The 17,217-nt window shown below is 50.1% G+C and overlaps 1 protein-coding gene and 1 non-coding gene across 4 annotated transcripts in view; both read right to left on the bottom strand.

Annotated features, from left to right (window-relative positions):
• Nucleotides 1–3,611: 3,611 nt before the first annotated feature.
• ATG16L1 (autophagy related 16 like 1) overlaps nt 3,612–17,217 on the bottom strand; it is a 43,333-nt gene continuing 29,727 nt past the window's right edge. For all 3 annotated transcript variants that reach the window (XM_055586492.1, XM_055586493.1, XM_055586495.1), the window contains 6 exons: nt 9,359–9,479; nt 8,975–9,080; nt 6,980–7,129; nt 6,834–6,881; nt 5,941–6,042; nt 3,612–5,147 (listed from right to left, as the gene is read on the bottom strand). In XM_055586492.1, coding sequence (XP_055442467.1) covers nt 5,054–5,147; nt 5,941–6,042; nt 6,834–6,881; nt 6,980–7,129; nt 8,975–9,080; nt 9,359–9,479 — 621 coding nt within the window. In that variant the 3' untranslated portion in view covers nt 3,612–5,053. The remainder of the gene's footprint in view (nt 5,148–5,940; nt 6,043–6,833; nt 6,882–6,979; nt 7,130–8,974; nt 9,081–9,358; nt 9,480–17,217) is intronic.
• LOC129656703 (small Cajal body-specific RNA 6) lies at nt 11,055–11,316 on the bottom strand. The gene has a single exon (XR_008716493.1). It is a non-coding gene; the product is annotated as a small Cajal body-specific RNA 6 (non-coding RNA).

The following is a 17,217-nucleotide window of genomic DNA, read 5'->3' as shown; positions in this document are numbered from 1 at the left end:
CTGCATTTCAAGGCAGACTCTTAACCATTGGACCTCCAGGGAAGCCTGTCTTTTCTTTTTGCTGATTCAATTCTATTAAATAATATAGAGTACCCACTCTGTGCTTAGCATTACCTGAAAGTCAAAGATATGGTTGATTCTGAGATCTCTGGCTTGTGTCCTCTTAGAACCTCCACTGCCCCTTCAGGAAGTAGCAGAACCTATGGCTTTCTTTCAATTTGGCTGTGCTGGGTCTTAGCTACAGTCTGCAGGATCTTTAGTTGTGGCATGAGAACTGAGTTGCAGGATCTAGTTCCCTACCAGTGATCGAACTTGGGCTCCTTGCATTGGGAACTCAAACTCTTGGCCACTGGACCTCTAGGAAGTTCCTCGTACGGTTATTTAGAAACCAGTCTGCGTACAGCCTATCTTCTTACGGGCCTGGCTCACAAGCATACCTATCTACTGTTTAAGTCTGTTTCTCTGGAGAAACGAAGCCCAAAGCCTGACTTCCCCTGCTCTATTCCCCAGGTCCTAGGGTGGGAGCAAATCCACAGGGCCTGGCACACAGCAGCCTCCAGGGCAAATGTTCCTAGTGGTGGTGGTGGTGGTTTAGGGGCTCAGTCGTGTCCGACTCTTTTTGAATTCATGGACTGTAGCCCACGAGGCTCTCCTCTGTCCATGAGATTTTCCAGCTAAGAATACTGGAGAGGGTTGGCATTTCCTTCTCCAGGGATCTTGCTGCCCCAGGGATTGAACCCAGGTCCCCTGCATTGTAGGCAGATTCTTTACCACTGAGCCACCAGGGAAACCCACAATGTTCCCATATGGGATACAAACATCATTTACGTGAGGAAAGTCAACCAAATCCAGCTGGGACCTCAGGTGCCAGAACTGCTGTGGAGATTCTCCTCCATGTCCCCATGCTGCTGGGCAGTGCCCCTCAGAGGCAGGCAGGGCTGCTCATGCCGTCTGCTCCAGCCAGTGGGTAACAAAGGTGGCCAGGTGGGGCTATCGGTGACCCCAGACGCCTGCCTTCTTATTGTGTCATCCTTGTTCCCCTGCTGATGGCAAATGAACGGCCAGATAAGAGGGGGCCACCCTCTACCAGGCTCCCTGACCCCGGCTGGCTGCGCCCGCTCACACAAACGATGCTCATTTGGAACCATTACGTGCCATGGCACTTTGTTATGCAGCAAAAACTAACTGGATCTTGACTTAAGCAGCCAATCATAAGAAACATGGGCACCATCCGAAGAATTCGAAATGGACTGGATCCTGGATGACACTGTTGTTGTGCTTTAGTCGCTCAGTCGCGTCCGCCTCTTTTGTGACCTCATGGACTGTGGCCCACCAGGCTCCTCTGTCCACGGGACTTTCCAAGCAACAATACAGGAGTGGGTTGCCATTTCCTTCTCCAGGGGATCTTCCCGACCCAGGGGTGGATGACACTGGGACTGTTAACTCTGAGGTGTAACTATGGCATGGTGTCCTTATTAGGTTGCATGCTGATCTATGGGAGCAATGTCATACTTGAGGTTTGCTGTAAAATACCGTCAAAATTGCTGAGAGGCAGGAAGGGGGCTCCGACACTGGCATTTCCTCCACTCCTGTGGGTTCTGGATCCTCCAGACGTGGATGCTCCCATCACGCCCTCCACTCAGGGCTGGAAGACGGGAGCTCGGCCCCCAGCAGGATCCATGAAGGAGAGCTGGGAGCAGCTGAAGGCCCCACTGTAGACCAGACCATTGAGAGGATGGAGGAGCCTCTGGAGGGCATGCAGGGAAGTTCAGAGGCACAGGTGGAAACCAGAGCTCCAGGAGGCAAGAATCGTCTTGTGGATCCAAGTCCGCTCTTACTGGCACGCACCACACATCCGACGTGTTTCCACAGAATCTATGTGAATACAGGTACGCTTCACTTTACACAAGATTTCCAAGGTTAACTGGCTTGAAAACGGGATTTCTAAGAGGCGCCTCCTACTGCCGCACACTGTGAGTGGGCAAAGTGGAGGTCCCCAGGCACCAGTGCCCACCTGCGGGCCAGGACTCCAGAACATCTTTTTGCTTAGCTGGGAAGCTCTCCCCCAATTGTGACAGGAGACCCTTCAGCTCTGACAGAATTCGAGAGCCACAGCTTCTGTCTTACCATCCGAGACCCCTTATGAAAACAGGCACGACTTGCAGGTTTCCTCACTGCCCCCTTCCTCTCTCAGGGCTCCGCCCAGGCCGTGAACTTCAAGTCCATGGTCTCGTTCCCCAAAATCATGGTTGACCGAGGTCATGCCATAGGTGTGAAGGCACACAGGTAGCTTGGCACACCTGCAAAATGTAGCCTTTCCCAGCACCCATGCTCCTAGGGTCGGGGCGGGCCTCTCCGTTGCCCAAGGTCCACACGAAATTTCCTGTGTGCCATGATGTGAGGACACATCAGGGCTTTACTAGATTTGTCAGATAAAGGTGAATGTGTGCACAGTATGTGCCTTAAGACAGATATAGAACTTGATACATCACACGATTCTGGGGAATGACTGAGGGAATATAAACTTTTGCCTGTGTCAGGTGGCATACAGGATCTTAGTTCCCTGACCACGGATTGAACCCATGCTCCTTGCAGAAGAACTGCCGAGTCCTAACCACCGGACAGGAAATTCCTGAGAATATAAATTTTAAGTCTTGAACTGTCAACCTGAGACAGGCTAATGTCTGGATCAAAGCCCACTCCAGCTCCAACCAGCCAGGATTTGCTCAGGGAAATTTTTAAAACTCCCATGCCCACTACTGCCCTAACCAATGGAACCAGGAGCACTGGGGGAGGGGCCCAGAGGACCTGAGAAACAGAGAACAGACCATGAGGTGGAGGGAAGCATGTTCCAGCATGGTGGGAGCCCGCCCTGTACCCCAGCCTTGATGGTTGGGCGAGCTGAAGAGAGCAGACATGCTCCCCTGCAAAGTCAAGGAAAACAGGACCATCAGGCTACTGGCCTGCTTGCTTTCAGCCTTTCTGAAGAATGACTTACCTCCTTGAAGGTGACTGCCATGGGCTCCCCTCTTTCCACTGTCTGGCCGCCCGAGACTTCAGGTCATGATGGAACCCCAACTCAAGCTGCTGGGCGACTGAGTGGTGATGGGCTGGACAGAGGTCCTCGGGAGCAGGGGGGATACTCCAGGGAGACTCTAATTTGTTATGGCACAAGGCTGCTTCTAGATATCTTGAGCTGCTCTGAATAAATCACTCCTCACTGAGAAAATTTATGCCCCTTCAGCACAGAAGAGGCCTGGAGGCTGGGAGACTCAGACAGTTCACGATCTATCCTATGGACAGCGTCTCCAGTGTGGGGACCGGGGCTCCTATGGCCACAGTGTGGAGCACACCACACAGCTACCAAAATCCCGAAGACAGCCTTTTCTAGATTCAGTTAAGATCTGCAAGTAACATGGAACTGGAACACTGACGTTTACAGACAGCAGTAACAATGAACCACGGGGTAAGGCACTGGGAAAGTATTAACCATTATTTACAAACGAATGAGTGCCAGGAAAATAAACGAAAGAAACAGCTTTTTGCCCTTAGGATGAAGAAGAATAAAATAACCACCAAGAGGCATGGAGTTTTGAAAAGTATATAACAGATTTCTTCTTTTATTTACAATCAAGTTCTGTTGGGCAACATAATTAAATAAATAAAAGATGTGCCCTGGCCTGTGAACTTCAACTCCTCTCAACGCGAGTCCTCTGGACAGCAAATGAGGGAGGCGAGGGCAGGGGAAATGGGGTGCATGAATCACCCGCCCTCGCCCTGCCCTAGCACTCGCCCCCAACAACTGCCTGGAGAACAAGTATGGAAGGAAAAAAAATAAAGTGCAAATGAGTAAGTGACAAAAAATAATGGTGTTTCAGCCGCTCAAGAAACTAAATTTTTACAAACAACTAAGATGGTAAAGATACATGTTTTTTTTGTTTTTTTTTTAAACTGCACAGGCCAGTTTTTCCCTGGCCTTGTCACACGTCCTGAAATCTAAAGATGGCATTCCCACGCTTCCTGGAATGGGCTTCCTGCACTAAAGCACCGAGGGGGTATTGCACATAGGCCTGGCAAAGGGGCATGACCCGGAACTGCTGGCTCGGGGATAATACACCCGAGGCCTCTGATCCCACCTGCCAGCCACCCTCACCCCAGCGTGGCAGGAAGAAGGTGGTGGGCCGGCGGCCGGCAAGTTCCAGGTGATTCGGGAAATCAGTCTTTGCTGACTGACAGCACACCCACTCTTCTGGAAAAAGTGTTTTGCGCTTCCTCTGCTACCGCTGCCCCCAGTTTTTTTTTTTTTTTAATGAAACAGATTTATTTCTTAGTCAAGAAATAAATATGTAGAACTGTTGGCGGCAGGGCTGGGGAGAGGCAGTTTTGAAGGACAGTTGCTTTCCAAGAACACTTCGGGAGAGCTAGGGAATTCCAACAGCGATCAGATGAGACCAGAGTAAGAGCCTCTAATACAGACACAGAGCAGCAGGGAGGACCCCAGGCCCACGTCTCCTCAGAGACCAGGGCAGCCCCCACGGGCTACCTGAGGGTGGGGGGGAGCGGGGGGTTCCTGTTCAGGTTTCTGTTGATCTGATGATTAAAGCAGGCTCCCTGGGAAAACGACCCAAGGTTACAGGACATGCATCAGGCCAGGACGGACCCTGGAGGACGGGAGAACGCACGGGGGAGAACCAAGGCCCCGGCGCGGGGGCGCCTTTGGCACTGCCGCCCAGGAGGAGCGCGGGCGCCCGCGCCCCGCACTGAGGTATGCGAGCCGGGCGCCAGTAGTGTTGTTTCCCCCTCGAATCAGGGCAGGACCCTGAGCCCCTGGCTGAGGGACCGCAGTGTCAGCGTCTGCAGTGTTAGCTCTCTCAGGCTGGGAGGGGCCTCAGCCGCGACCCTCAGGAACCCTGACTGCAGGCAGGCCTCAGGGCCCCGGCTCAAGCTCTTCTCGGGAGGTCAAAGCCACACACAACACGCCACCTGCCAGGACAGAGCTGTGGGGCCCGCCTGCTCCTCCAGCTCCAGATCACTCTCTCCCGACGAGGGGCTGTCAATACTCCGACCACAGCACGGCCTTACTTCCTTTGTCCACAGTGACCACGTGGGAGCCGGCGGGGGACCAGGCCACCGCGTTGATGGACGAGCTTCGAAGGGAGAGGTGGGGACACGGGTGAGACCTCAGTGAGCCGAGCGCCAGGCTCCCTCCAAGGCTCTCTCACCAGCAGGGAGTCAGTCAGGCCTGTCCCAGCACCCGGTTTAACGCCAGTGTGGCCCCCCACGCACAGGCAGGCGCTCACAGAGCAGAAGAACTAGGAGGAAGCCCACCATGATTGTAGGAGGCAGTTTAGGAAGAAAGGGAGCCAGGCCTCATCACGTTTGCCCTCAGGGAGTAGCTCTGAGTGAATTAAGAGCGACACCGCAGCCTCTGAGGAGCACCTCAGGGTGCCTGGCATGGGGCGGGCAGTGAGCGGTGGCCCCGAGCCTGCCTTCTCAGCAGCAGCTGAGCTTGTGGGGACAGGACGAAGCTGAGAGAGAAAGGCGCCTGGGGGAAAGTATGCAAAAACCAGTGGTCACAAGCAGTCAACTTCCTGAGGAAAGGGACTAGAAGGGAGACAGGGCCGCAGAGAGGGAGGAGAGCAGTGAAGGGGCGGGAGGAAGCAGGGGCGCACACACGATCCAAGAGGCAGAACGCGGCCTCCAAGCCTTTTTCCAGTGGCCGCCCTAACTGGAACGTCCTGGAACATAAATGAGCAGGACCCAGCAGTCTGCGGTCCGGTGAGAACGGCCCCAGCTTCTCTGCACTGACCTCACCCACAGCAGAGCACCCGAGCGGACATGGCCCTCGTGGGGTCGACCCGGGCCCATGCCTGGGAGAGCACCGGCCCCTGGGATGGAGCCACAGGCCTGCTCAGTGCCTCAGAGGGGCTGCTGTCTCACCTGTGATGCTTTGAGAGGACCTTCTCCACTTTCCCAGACAGCACGTTCCAGATGTACAGCGAGCCCTCGGCCGCGCCCGCTGCTACGTAACTGCCGTCAGGGCTGGAGGACACACAAGAGAAAACGGCATCCGTCACCCACTCTCAAGTCAGCGTCCTCAACGCGGACCTCTCCCCAGGAAGTCAAGGTTTGCTCTTCGCTTACGAGTCAAACTCATGACCACGTCTGAGTACCCAGGAACCCCGAGATGCTATTCACAGCCATTTTGGCTGAAACTGCTAGACCGTTATCTGGCCTCACCAGCTACTGAGAAATGGTGCCACCGCAGTACTTCTGGGGGGCACAAGTCCCCAGTCATCTCGAGCACACAGGAGGTCAAAGGCAACCCCAAGTGGTGAAGGGTTTCCCTCAGCTGGTGGACTGCCTGGTCACACGGTTCAGTGAAAGCAGAAAAGGAACGACGTGTGGACTGTGGAGGACCTTCTCCACAGTACCGGCCCTGACCCTGGCAGTGTGTCTGTGAGAACGGCCACACTCAGACGGGAGAACAGAAAAGGGAGGGAGCCATTCCGCTGTGCTCCAGGAGACTCCCCACCCTTCCCGAAAAGCTCTCAGAGCCCTACGGTAACGATTAGACAGAGGTGAACAAACCAGTCCATTACCGCAGCTTCCAGGACGGCACACATTCTCAGTCACAGAAGGGACGCTTTAGAAAGAGGGAGTGACAGCAACGTCCAGGACTGACCTTGCAGGTTTGCTCCCGGACACTTGCTCGCGTGGACACACTGTACAGATTCAGCTCATTTCCCAGTGGGAGGAGGCCCCTGCTCTAACCTGAGATGAGCGGTGCTGGGGTGGGCAGGCTGGGGCAGGAGGCGCGCCTCCCCACTAACCTGAACACAGCTCTCGTCCAGTCGGAGCCGCACTTGAAGCCTGGCGCGCTGAAACAGACGACGACACTGTTGCCCCGGAGTCCACGCCACTCAGGGCGTGAGCACAGGCAGGCCTCTGGAAACCCAACCAGAGTGTCTTCAGTTACCTGAACGTCTGTCTGACAGCATTTATTCGTAGGTCTATAATTTTCAGCAGGTCATCTCGAGAGCAGCTGAGGAGTTCAGTTCTTTCTGGATTTAAGTCCAGGGCAGTGATCTTTCCCAAGAGCTCCATCTCTCGGACAATACTCTCTGATCTACAAAAAAGATGGAAGATCTGAGAAAATGTAACAGAAAGGTCAGAACTTCCCCATTCCAAGCAGAGTGGCATGCCATAGAGCAGGAAGGGTAGTCAATTCAACGAGAATGCACTACTCTTCAAGGACAGCGGAAGCACTCCAAACCTCACACAAACAACCTCAGCCTCGGCTTTTATTATTTTGCCATCAACAGATTCTATTAAGTAGTTGTGAGTATCAGAACTCTGAAACTGGTAAGAATTAATTTCCTTGCTCATTTCTGAAATACAGTAATTGCCAATCAGAGCTTCTGATCAGTATGAACTAAGCAGGGCTACTGTTTAATTTGTATTACTTCAATTTTATCATTTCAGCTTATCCAAAGAGATGTAAATCTGCTTTAGTGGGTCTGGGCTGCCTTCAATGGACAAGTGTGGACTCTCCCGGGAATCCTGCCGTACAAAGTTCAACTCCCAGGCCTTCCAACCCATCCTGGCAACTCTAGACACGGAGCCTGGACACCTGGCCACCTCTTCTTCTTCCTTTTCTTCTCCCAGTTCTCCTCTGGGCCGCGGTCCATGCCAGGTCTGTGAACAGCAATCCTGGACTGGGCCCGGCTGGTGATACAGCCAAAGGAGCTACAAACCCTTCTGTGGTCATTCTGTTGTAAACTTTCAATGAAAAGATTTCCTATCCCAAACCATAACGAAGTTAAGAGAGTTTACTTTATTGCTGCTGCTCCACCTCCTAGGACTCGGGGCCTTCATCTGTTAAATTAGGGAATGGACCAGGAGCCTTTTAACATCCAGTTTAGCTCTATAATTCCATACTTCAGTTCAACTGTCAGCCAACCAGTACACCTGAAACTAATCACCAGTTACCCACTTCTAACCAACCCAGTCTCATCCTGACTAGACACCTCCCCTTTTACTCCCCACACCTGGCCCATCACCGAGACCTCAGCTTTCTTTCCATTTCCAGCCACTCAGCCCTCCTGACAGCTCCCTGGGTGCTGCCCTTCTGTCGTTTCACACACCAGCTCTGATAAATCCACTCTCATGTCTTCAAAGTCCTCCTGTGAGGATGTCTCAATTTCTCTCCCATCCAACTTCTCAAAAATTCCGTTTTCCCAAATACTCTATTAGAAGCTGCCAATTAATGTCCTTTTCTGAATATGTTCACTGCATCCTCTCCCTAAATCTGTCATTTATTCTCCACATCTAGCCTGTAAGGAGCTCCTTCCGAACTCTCCCAGGAACCGACTCCAGCTCCACATCGCCCTCTACTGCCCTGAGTTCAGCTCCTCAAGACTTCAGTGACGTCCCTGCTCCTCAGACACCCTCTAAAACTGCCAATGTAATCTACCAGACTCTCGCAAAGGAATCTCTGGCTAAACACCCGACAGCTTATAAGATCAAGTCATTCATCAATGGTGTCCAAAGCCTGCGGCAATCCGATCCTACCCACCCTGTCAGTCTCGTCTGCCCTCGCCTGACTTGCTGCCAGCTGCCCTCTGGGGCTCTTCTCTAGACTCATCTTGAGAGACAGTCTTTAACGTCCTTGGACAGCGGTGCCCAGCCCCGCTTCAGCACACCCTGCAGACTTGTATGTCAGTCTCCCCAGTTACACTTGAATCTACCTGACAACCTAGTTGTTTACCTGTTTACCTAGCAGCCAGCAAAGTGACTAGTGAGGACACGACGGTAACGTTCTACTTCAGGGTAAAGACTATCCAACAGGGAAGATAATGTCAACTGCAGCCCGTCTCTGCCATTTCCAGGGCAGAAGCACAACCCACACAAGAGACACCATCACAGTTCTGCCCTCTCATCTGCCTCCCCACCAGGCTCGTGGGTGTTTTACCGGATGTCCCAGAAACGAATTTTCTTGTCAAAATGCCCGCTCATCACACACTGCTCTGTGCAGACAATGTCATTGCAGCTGGATCCCGCAAATACCGTCTTTATGCCTGAAAGAAAACCGAACACGAGCAATCAAGCAGAGACCCCTCCATGGCTGCGCACAGAGCACCGCTGCCCTCTCACCCTTACTTAAGTCATCGGAACCGTTTATTTAAACGAAGCTTCAAACTTGAAAAACAGTCCCTACATCATCACCACCCGACATGAGACCAGACTCGAAATTCAAAGTGTATCACACTAGATAGATGCAGGCTTTAATGCAGAAACAAACGGCTCCGCGGTTAGTATCAAATCATTCACAGACACAGAGACTGAATTTCCTCACAGACTTTGCTGCGTAGATCCCAGAGTTTGAGGGTCCGGTCGTGACTTCCAGAAACGATGCGCGCGTTGTCCAGCAGGAACTTGGCAGACAGCACTTTGCCACTGTGTCCTGTGAGCGTGTGCTAGGAGACAGAACACAGCCAGGGTGAGCCTCTGGGCGCAGCACTGGGAGTCAGGGGCCAACTGCCCGGGAGCCAGTGCCTCCAAACACCCTGAGGTTCAGTCAGGAGAACTGAGACAAAAGGACAAGCGGCTCAGGGAAACACCCAGAAAGCCTGTTTCTGGGTACTTCCCACGGATGAGGTATCAAGAAGAAGAGGATAAATCTCCCATCATAAATAAAAGTTTAAAAAAAAAAAAAGGTAATAGAAAAATAAAAAATCCAACACCACTAGAACAAATTTCACATGACCACATCCTCAGAATAAGGGAAGAGCAGGCAGAGCACCCAAACAGACATTTTTCCAAAAAAACACACACAGATGGCCAACAGATACATGAGAAATGTAAGCTGGTGTAGCCACTAAGAAACTGTACGAAAAAGCCCTCCAAAAATTAAAAAAAATGGAAACCCCATATGACCCACCAATTCTATTTCTGGGTACTTTTTTCAAAGAAAACAAAACCACTAATTTGAAAAGATACATGCACCCCTATTTTCACTGCAGCATTAATCACAACAGTTAAGATATGGAAGCAAGTTAAGTGCTCAATGGCAGACAAATGAATAAAGACACGGTAAATATATACAATGGAGTAACGAGTCATAAAAAAAGAATGAAATTTTGCCATCTGTGACAACATGGAGGAACCTAGATGGCATTATGCTAAGTGAAATGAGTCAGACAGAGATGAATACCTTACAATTTTACTTACATGTGGGATCTAAAAACCAAATTTAACACCATACCAAAGAGAAACAGACTCAGATATAGAGAACATACTGATGGTTGTGGGGGGAGTGGGGGGTATGAGAAAAAAAGATCAGCGAGATTAAGAAGTACAAACTCCCAGTTACAAAAGGATCCACAGGGATGGGATGTGCAGCCTGGGAGTACAGTTAATAATACCGCAATGACTCCGCTGACAGGTGACAGCTGGATGTACGGTGATGACCGTTTGCAATGTATAGGGATAATGAACTGCCATTTTGTGCATCTGGGACTAAGTGTGGTAGGTCAATTTGGAAAAAAAGGACGCATAAAAAAAGTATAATGAAGTACTCAGTAAAGGCTCTATTAAAGACAGCATACAGAATGCAAATAAAAACAGGATACCTGCTTTTAGTCTTATCAGCCAACAAAATGGAAAAGAACAATGCATACACAAATGATATCTATTTAATATTACTAGATTTATGCTGCCTCTTTCATCTTGTGTGTTACAGAAAAATAACGTTTGTCTTCTCCTAAGCATTAAAAAAAAATACATGTAGAAACTTCCTGAATCTGCATCCTCTATCAAGGCTAATTACACAACTTAAAAAAGGGGGGAGGGAATAAGCACCTTCTTGAAATAAGCTCTATTACAGATACCTGTCTGTACTATTCTCGCCATTTTCTGGAGGTCTGAATTATAAAAAGTCAGTTTCCTATTTAAAGTCAGACCAGGAAGGATCACTGGAGGCATAATTTATAAAAGGAAACATAGGACTCTTTAAATAAACAATTTAGACTTCCAGGAGTTTTTCAATCAGAGGTCTCAGCTTGAAACGTCAGACCACAGCCAGAGAGTCCAGTATTCCCAACAATCACATCTTTCTGTGACCAGCTGTGGGGTGCCAGCCATGGCACCTCCCCTGAGTGGCCAAGGAACGCAGCACTGAGTCGTAACTGAGGGTCGCTGCCCTCTACCCATCACTGCACTACTGGAGCCCAAGGGGAGAGCTGGCTGGGGGTGGCAGGGATGCCAGGAAAAGATTTGGGGAGTCAGCCCCTTTCCTATTTCTCAGCATGGATCAACATATTTACGTGTGGAAACCTCGGAGGCTCAGAAGGCATTCAGGTATTCACCAGTGTTTTTTTATAATTTTTTTTTTTTAAGGGGCTTTTTTTTTGATGAAGGATTTTAGTTCCCCAACCAGGAACTGAACCTGGGCCCTCAGCAGTGACTGGTTCGCCAGGGAATACCATCCTCACCACCCCAAAAAGCAGCTTCTGAAAGACCCTAATATACTTACTATAACTGCTACCTTCCTGGGTTTCACTCCAAATCCCTGAGCTAAGATCTCAAAGTTGAGAGTTAACATTTTAGAAACCAACCTTCCCTCTCTGCCCAGTAGAACAACTGCACACTATCACAGGAACAGAAAACACAGGGTGGCATGTGCTTCCCCTTTTAGAAAGGGAAGTCTGCCCAGACTCCACGACTCCTTCCTCTCACATTTAAACCTCTCTGAAGCTGGAATAGCATCCTACAGTCGCGGCCAGCCAGGTGGCAGCCATGCTGAGGCTGTGTGACAACTCCCTACTGATCCTTCTGAAAAGATCAAGAAAGCTCTAGCAACAAAGCTTATGTTAAATACAGTACATTTAACCTGCTCTACTGAGCAATGCTCAGTAGATGTCATCTAATCTGCACAAACCCTGGGGAGAGACCAAAAACTCGTGCAGGTACTTCTCACGCTATGTAAGCTGTTAGTAAAAAACTATTTCACCAAAAATTTAAAATCACTTTTCACACACACAGGGAGGAAAAGACACTGCTCGTTAAGTGGGCAATGCCAATGCATTCATTGTGCTGACCCTGCTGTCGCTTCAGTCGTGTTCGACTGTGCGACCCCATAGACGGCAGCCCACCAGGCTCCCCCATCCCTGGGATTCTCCAGGCAAGAACACGGAGTGGGTTGCCATTTCCTTCTCCAATGCATGAAAGTGAAAAGTGAAAGTGAAGTCGCTCAGTCGTGTCCGACCCTCAGTGATCCCAGGGACTGCAGCCTACCAGGCTCCTCCATCCATGGGATTTTCCAGGCAAGAGTACTGGAGTGGGGTGCCATTGCCTTCTCTGTGTGCTGACCCTAACTGCATGTTAATATGGAAATATCCCTACATATTTATCCACTACATTTTTGTTTGTTTCTGTACATTTTTTTTCCTCCATTGGAGTATAACTGCTTTACAATGTTGTTTTAGTTTTGTAACCCACTGCATTCAAAATCGCATAGCCTGGGAATCCACTTTTAACTTCACAGCACAAGCAATTTTCCATGTGACAGCTGAAAATACATGGTTTGCGGGTCCCGCTGTTTGGCCAGAATACCCTGGGTCTCTAAGTCTATAAAAGACTAATCTCTTCCTCGTGCTGCTTAGAAGGGTGACCCGTGCACACGGCACACAGTTGACCCTCTAGAGTTTTTGTAATGTAATTAATATAGGCAAACAGTCTGTAATAGGTAAACGGTCCTCAAGTAAAGAGATTATAATCTAATTGAAACTTCCTTGGCCAGCAGACACTTAGATCCCTTTAAAAGTTTCACAATCAGAAATGATACTGCAATGAACATCTGTGAATATAAGGCTTCCTTGTGACTTATTTCCTAGCTTTTCACATGTGTTACTTCTAAAAACTCTGGATTTCTGTTTATCTTGTTCTTGCCCAGTCAGATAAAACCTCAATGAAGCTAGCTAGTTCCATCTCCATGCTCTCAATGGTATGGAATGTAGCTCCTGCAAGGAGATCCAACCAGTCCATTCTAAAGGAAATCAGTCCTGAAATTCATTGGAAGGACTGATGTTGAAGCTGAAACTCCAATACTTTGGCCACCTGATGCAAAGAGCTGACTCAATTTGAAAAGACCTTGATGCTGGGAAAGATTGAAGCGGGAGGAGAAGGGGACGACAAGGATGAGAAGGTTGGATGTCATCACCGACTCAATGGACATGAGTCTGAGTAAACTCCAGGAGTTGGTGATGAACAGGGACGCCTGGCGTGCTGAAGTCCATGGGGTCACAAAGAGTCGGACACAACTAAGCGATGGAACTGCATGGAAGTGATTCACTTAAAAATTGATTTTTAAGTTAATTTAAGTGGATCAGATTTATTTCCAATTCTTTTACCCATTCAGTATTTTTGATACTTATTAGTATCTAACATTTAATTTCTGGAACTTCCCTGGTAGCACAGTGGATAAGAATCCACCTGCCAATGCAGGGGACGTAGGTTCAAGCCTTGGTCTGGGAAAGATTCCACATGCTGCAGAGCAACTAAGCCTGTGCGCCCCAACTACTGAGCCCCCACACCCTAGAGCCTGTGCTCCACAACAAGAGAATCCACCACAAAGAGAAGCCCACACACAAGGAAGCGTCTTTGCTCGCTGCAACTGGAGAAAGCTCGAGCAAAGATCCAGAACAGCCAAAAAAAAAAAAAAGTTTAACATTTAACTTCTAACACTACTTCAAGGTTTTATCTTCCTCTTTCAGAGCCAACACGGGCTCTGAAGTCAGAGCAGCCCAAGTCTCCCAGCAGAGCGCTCTCTGCCCTCGGGCTCTGCACGGGCCTGCCCCATGCTGCAGGGCCGCCCACCACGCAGGCAGTAACCGTCAACGGCAACCAAGATAGGTGACCTCAGAGAAACGCATACCTTGATGAGGAGGTTTCTGAAATAAAAACCATCATCTGAGAGTCAGTCCACACTGAGGCCCTTTACCCACATCAGCGTTAGAGAAGTCGACAGGGCAGCTTCTTCAACCCGGTTCCTCAGTTTTACACTAATCTTTTGAGTTTTTTTTTCTGGCTTTCCTGGGGGTTCAGATGGTAAAGCGTTTGCCTGCAATGCAGGAGACCCAGGTTCGATCCCTGGGTTGGGAAGATCCCCTGGAGTAGGAAATGGCAACCCTGTCCAGTATTCTTGCCTGGAGAATCCCCGTGGACGGAGGAGCCTGGTGGGCTACAGTCCATGGGGTCACAGAGTCGGACACAACTGAGCAACTTCACTTTAAGATTTTTTCGGCAGTTGCAAACACCCTGCCTTGAAAGGCGTCCTCTGCAAGGGACCCCTTCAGTGCCAGGCTGTTTCTAGGCCGCCTTTCCTGACGGGATTTAAAGCCAGCACTCGCCCAGCCTCCCTGGCCTTCTGGTCTCGCGCAACACCACCCCTCAGCATACGAGCTGAGGAGACACCAACCAGGGCTTGGATCTCATGTTTCAGAACACGGATGCCCATTCAAGCCCCCTAACATCCTCTGCAAACTAAAGAAGCCAGAGCCTCCTGGACAGGGAGCCTACTTACTTCCTGGGCCCTGGTAAGGGTTTCATGTGGTTTCTGCGGGCATAGGAACCTGCTAAAAAGGCCTCCTGACCTCCATCATACATTTACCAAGTGAGCGGGCACGGCTGTGAGCCCTCCCTGGCACCAGCCCCCAGCTCATCAGCACCCAGCTTGGGGCTCCAGCAGCTCCTCCAGCGAGACTTGCCCACCTCTGCAAACCAGCTCACTCTACCTCCAGGTCTCCTAATTTCAGACCCAAAAACTTACACCTACCTGTTCAGAACTCTTCTACCAGCTACAAATACCATCCTGCACCCAACTCTTTGCTTCACTCATCAAAGGGCCTAAACTGTAAGCAAGGCTGTGTGTCCCTTTGCACTCTTTAGACAGTTTTGCTGTATCTCAGTTGAAAATGATTCAGGCCAACGAAACACAGGAAATAGCACAGGCCTCATTCCCAAGTCTCATCTTTTCATCTGTTCACTGCGTGACCCCAGGCAATTCTGTGGGCTTAGCTGACCCTTGGTTTTCCCATCTACCTACCTCCCCTGGATTCCTGAGAATTAAAAGCAGTAACATACATAACATAATACAGCTAGTGGATGCAATCAAATTCCAGCAGAATTATTCAAATCCCTAAAGGATGATGCCATCAAGGTTTTGCACTCATTATGTTAGCAAATCTCGAAGACCCAGCAGTGGCCACAGGACTAGAGAAGGTCAATCCTCAACCCAATTCCCAAGAAGGGTAGTACCAAAGAATGTGCTAACCATTGGACAACCGCACTCACCTCCCATGCTATTAAGGTCATGCTAGTAAGTAAAATCTTGCATGCTAGGCTTCAGCCAGACGTCCAAGCTGGGTTCAGAAAAGGAACAGGAACTAGAGGTGAAATTGTCAACATTCACTGGGTTATACAGAAAGTAAGGAAATTTCAGAAAAGTATCTATCTGTTTCATTGACTACGCGAAAGCCTTTGACTGTGAAGATCATGACAAACTATAGAAAGCTCTCAGAGAGAAGGGAATACCAGACCATCTTACCTGTCTCCTGAGAAACCCGTAAGTAGGTCAAGAAGCAACTGTTAGAACCATGTATGGAACAACTGATCAGTTCAAGATCGAGAAAGGAGCACGATAGGGCTGTCTTGCTGTCACCCTGTTTGTTTAACCTATACGCTGAGCACATCATGAGAAATGCCAGGCTGGGTGAGTTACAAGCCGGAATCAAGACAGGCGGGAAAAACATCAACCTCAGATATGCAGATGATAGCACTCTAATGGCAGAAAGCAAAGAGGAACTAAAGAGCCTCTTGATCAGGGTGAAGGAGCTGGTTTAAGACTAAATATTAACAAAAATTAAGATCATCGCATCCAGTCCCATTACTGCATGACAAATAGAAGGGGAAAAGGTAGTGACAGATTTCCTCTTCTTAGGCTCCAAAACCACTGAGGACTGTGACTGCAGCCATGAAATTAGAAGACTGCCTCTTGGCAGGAAAGCGATGACAAACCTAGACAGTGTGCTGAAAGGCAGAGACGCTGCTCCGTCGATAAAGGTCTGTATCGTCAAGGCTACGGTCTTCCCAGTGGTCACGTACGGTTGTGAGAGCTGGACTGTAAAGAAGGCAGAGCACCAGAGAATTGATGCCTTCCAACTGTGGCGCTGGAGGAGACTCCTGCGAGTCCCTTGGACAGCAAGATCAAACCAGTCAATCTTACGGGAGATCAACCCTGAATATTCACTGGAAGGACTGATGCTGAAGCTGAAGCTCCGGTATTTTGGTCATCTGATGCATACAGGTGACTCACTGGAAAAGTCCCTGATGCTGGGAAAGACTGAGGGCAGAAGAAGGGGGCATCAGAGGATGAGATGGCTGGAGGGCATCACTGATCAAATGAACACGAACTTGGGCAAACTCTGGGAGGTGGTGACGGACAGGGAGGCCTGGCGTGCTGCAGCCCATGGGGTTGCAAAGAGTCGGACACGACTGGGCGACAGAACAATAGCAACAATGCACATAACACTTTTCACTACTGGGTCTAACACACAGAAGGTACCCAGGTAAATGCCCTCTCCTTTAGACAAATTAATGCCTGCAGAAGTAACCAACCCCACCATAAATTTCCACCAAGTAACTGGTGGTTACCTAGAGAAGGCATGCCCCAGGACTGACCGTGACACTACCAGAACAGGCTAGACCAGCTTTCCCGACTGAGGATGCAGGACCATCCGGCCTCAACTGGAAACGCATCCGAGCCTTTGAACAGACATGCACTGGGACCTCAGAGGCGCCTAGCCCCACCCACAGGCTTCCAGCAGCACCCCCTGACGCCCAGCCCTGCCCACAGGCGTCCAGCAGCAACCCCCGCCCCAACCCCCGGAGTCCAGCTCCACCCACAGGCGTCCAGCAATCCCCCGGCTGGTGTCCAGCCCCGCCCACAGGCGTCCGGCAGTACCCCCGCTGGCGCCCAGCCCTGCCCACAGGCGTCCAGCAGTCCACCCACCCCCGTTCCTCCAGGAACAGGGACAGGCCCTTTAGCTGCCATTAGACAGCCATCTCTGTCATCCTCACACCTCATGCTTTGCACACGGATCGTCTCTCAACTAAGAATCAGGAATTACAGCCCTATATGTGTGAGCTAGCACCTGT

The sequence above is a fragment of the Bubalus kerabau genome, chromosome 6 (assembly GCF_029407905.1).
Source record: "Bubalus kerabau isolate K-KA32 ecotype Philippines breed swamp buffalo chromosome 6, PCC_UOA_SB_1v2, whole genome shotgun sequence".
Classification (NCBI taxonomy): domain Eukaryota; kingdom Metazoa; phylum Chordata; class Mammalia; order Artiodactyla; family Bovidae; genus Bubalus; species Bubalus kerabau.
This window is presented reverse-complemented; position numbering and strand designations above follow the sequence as displayed.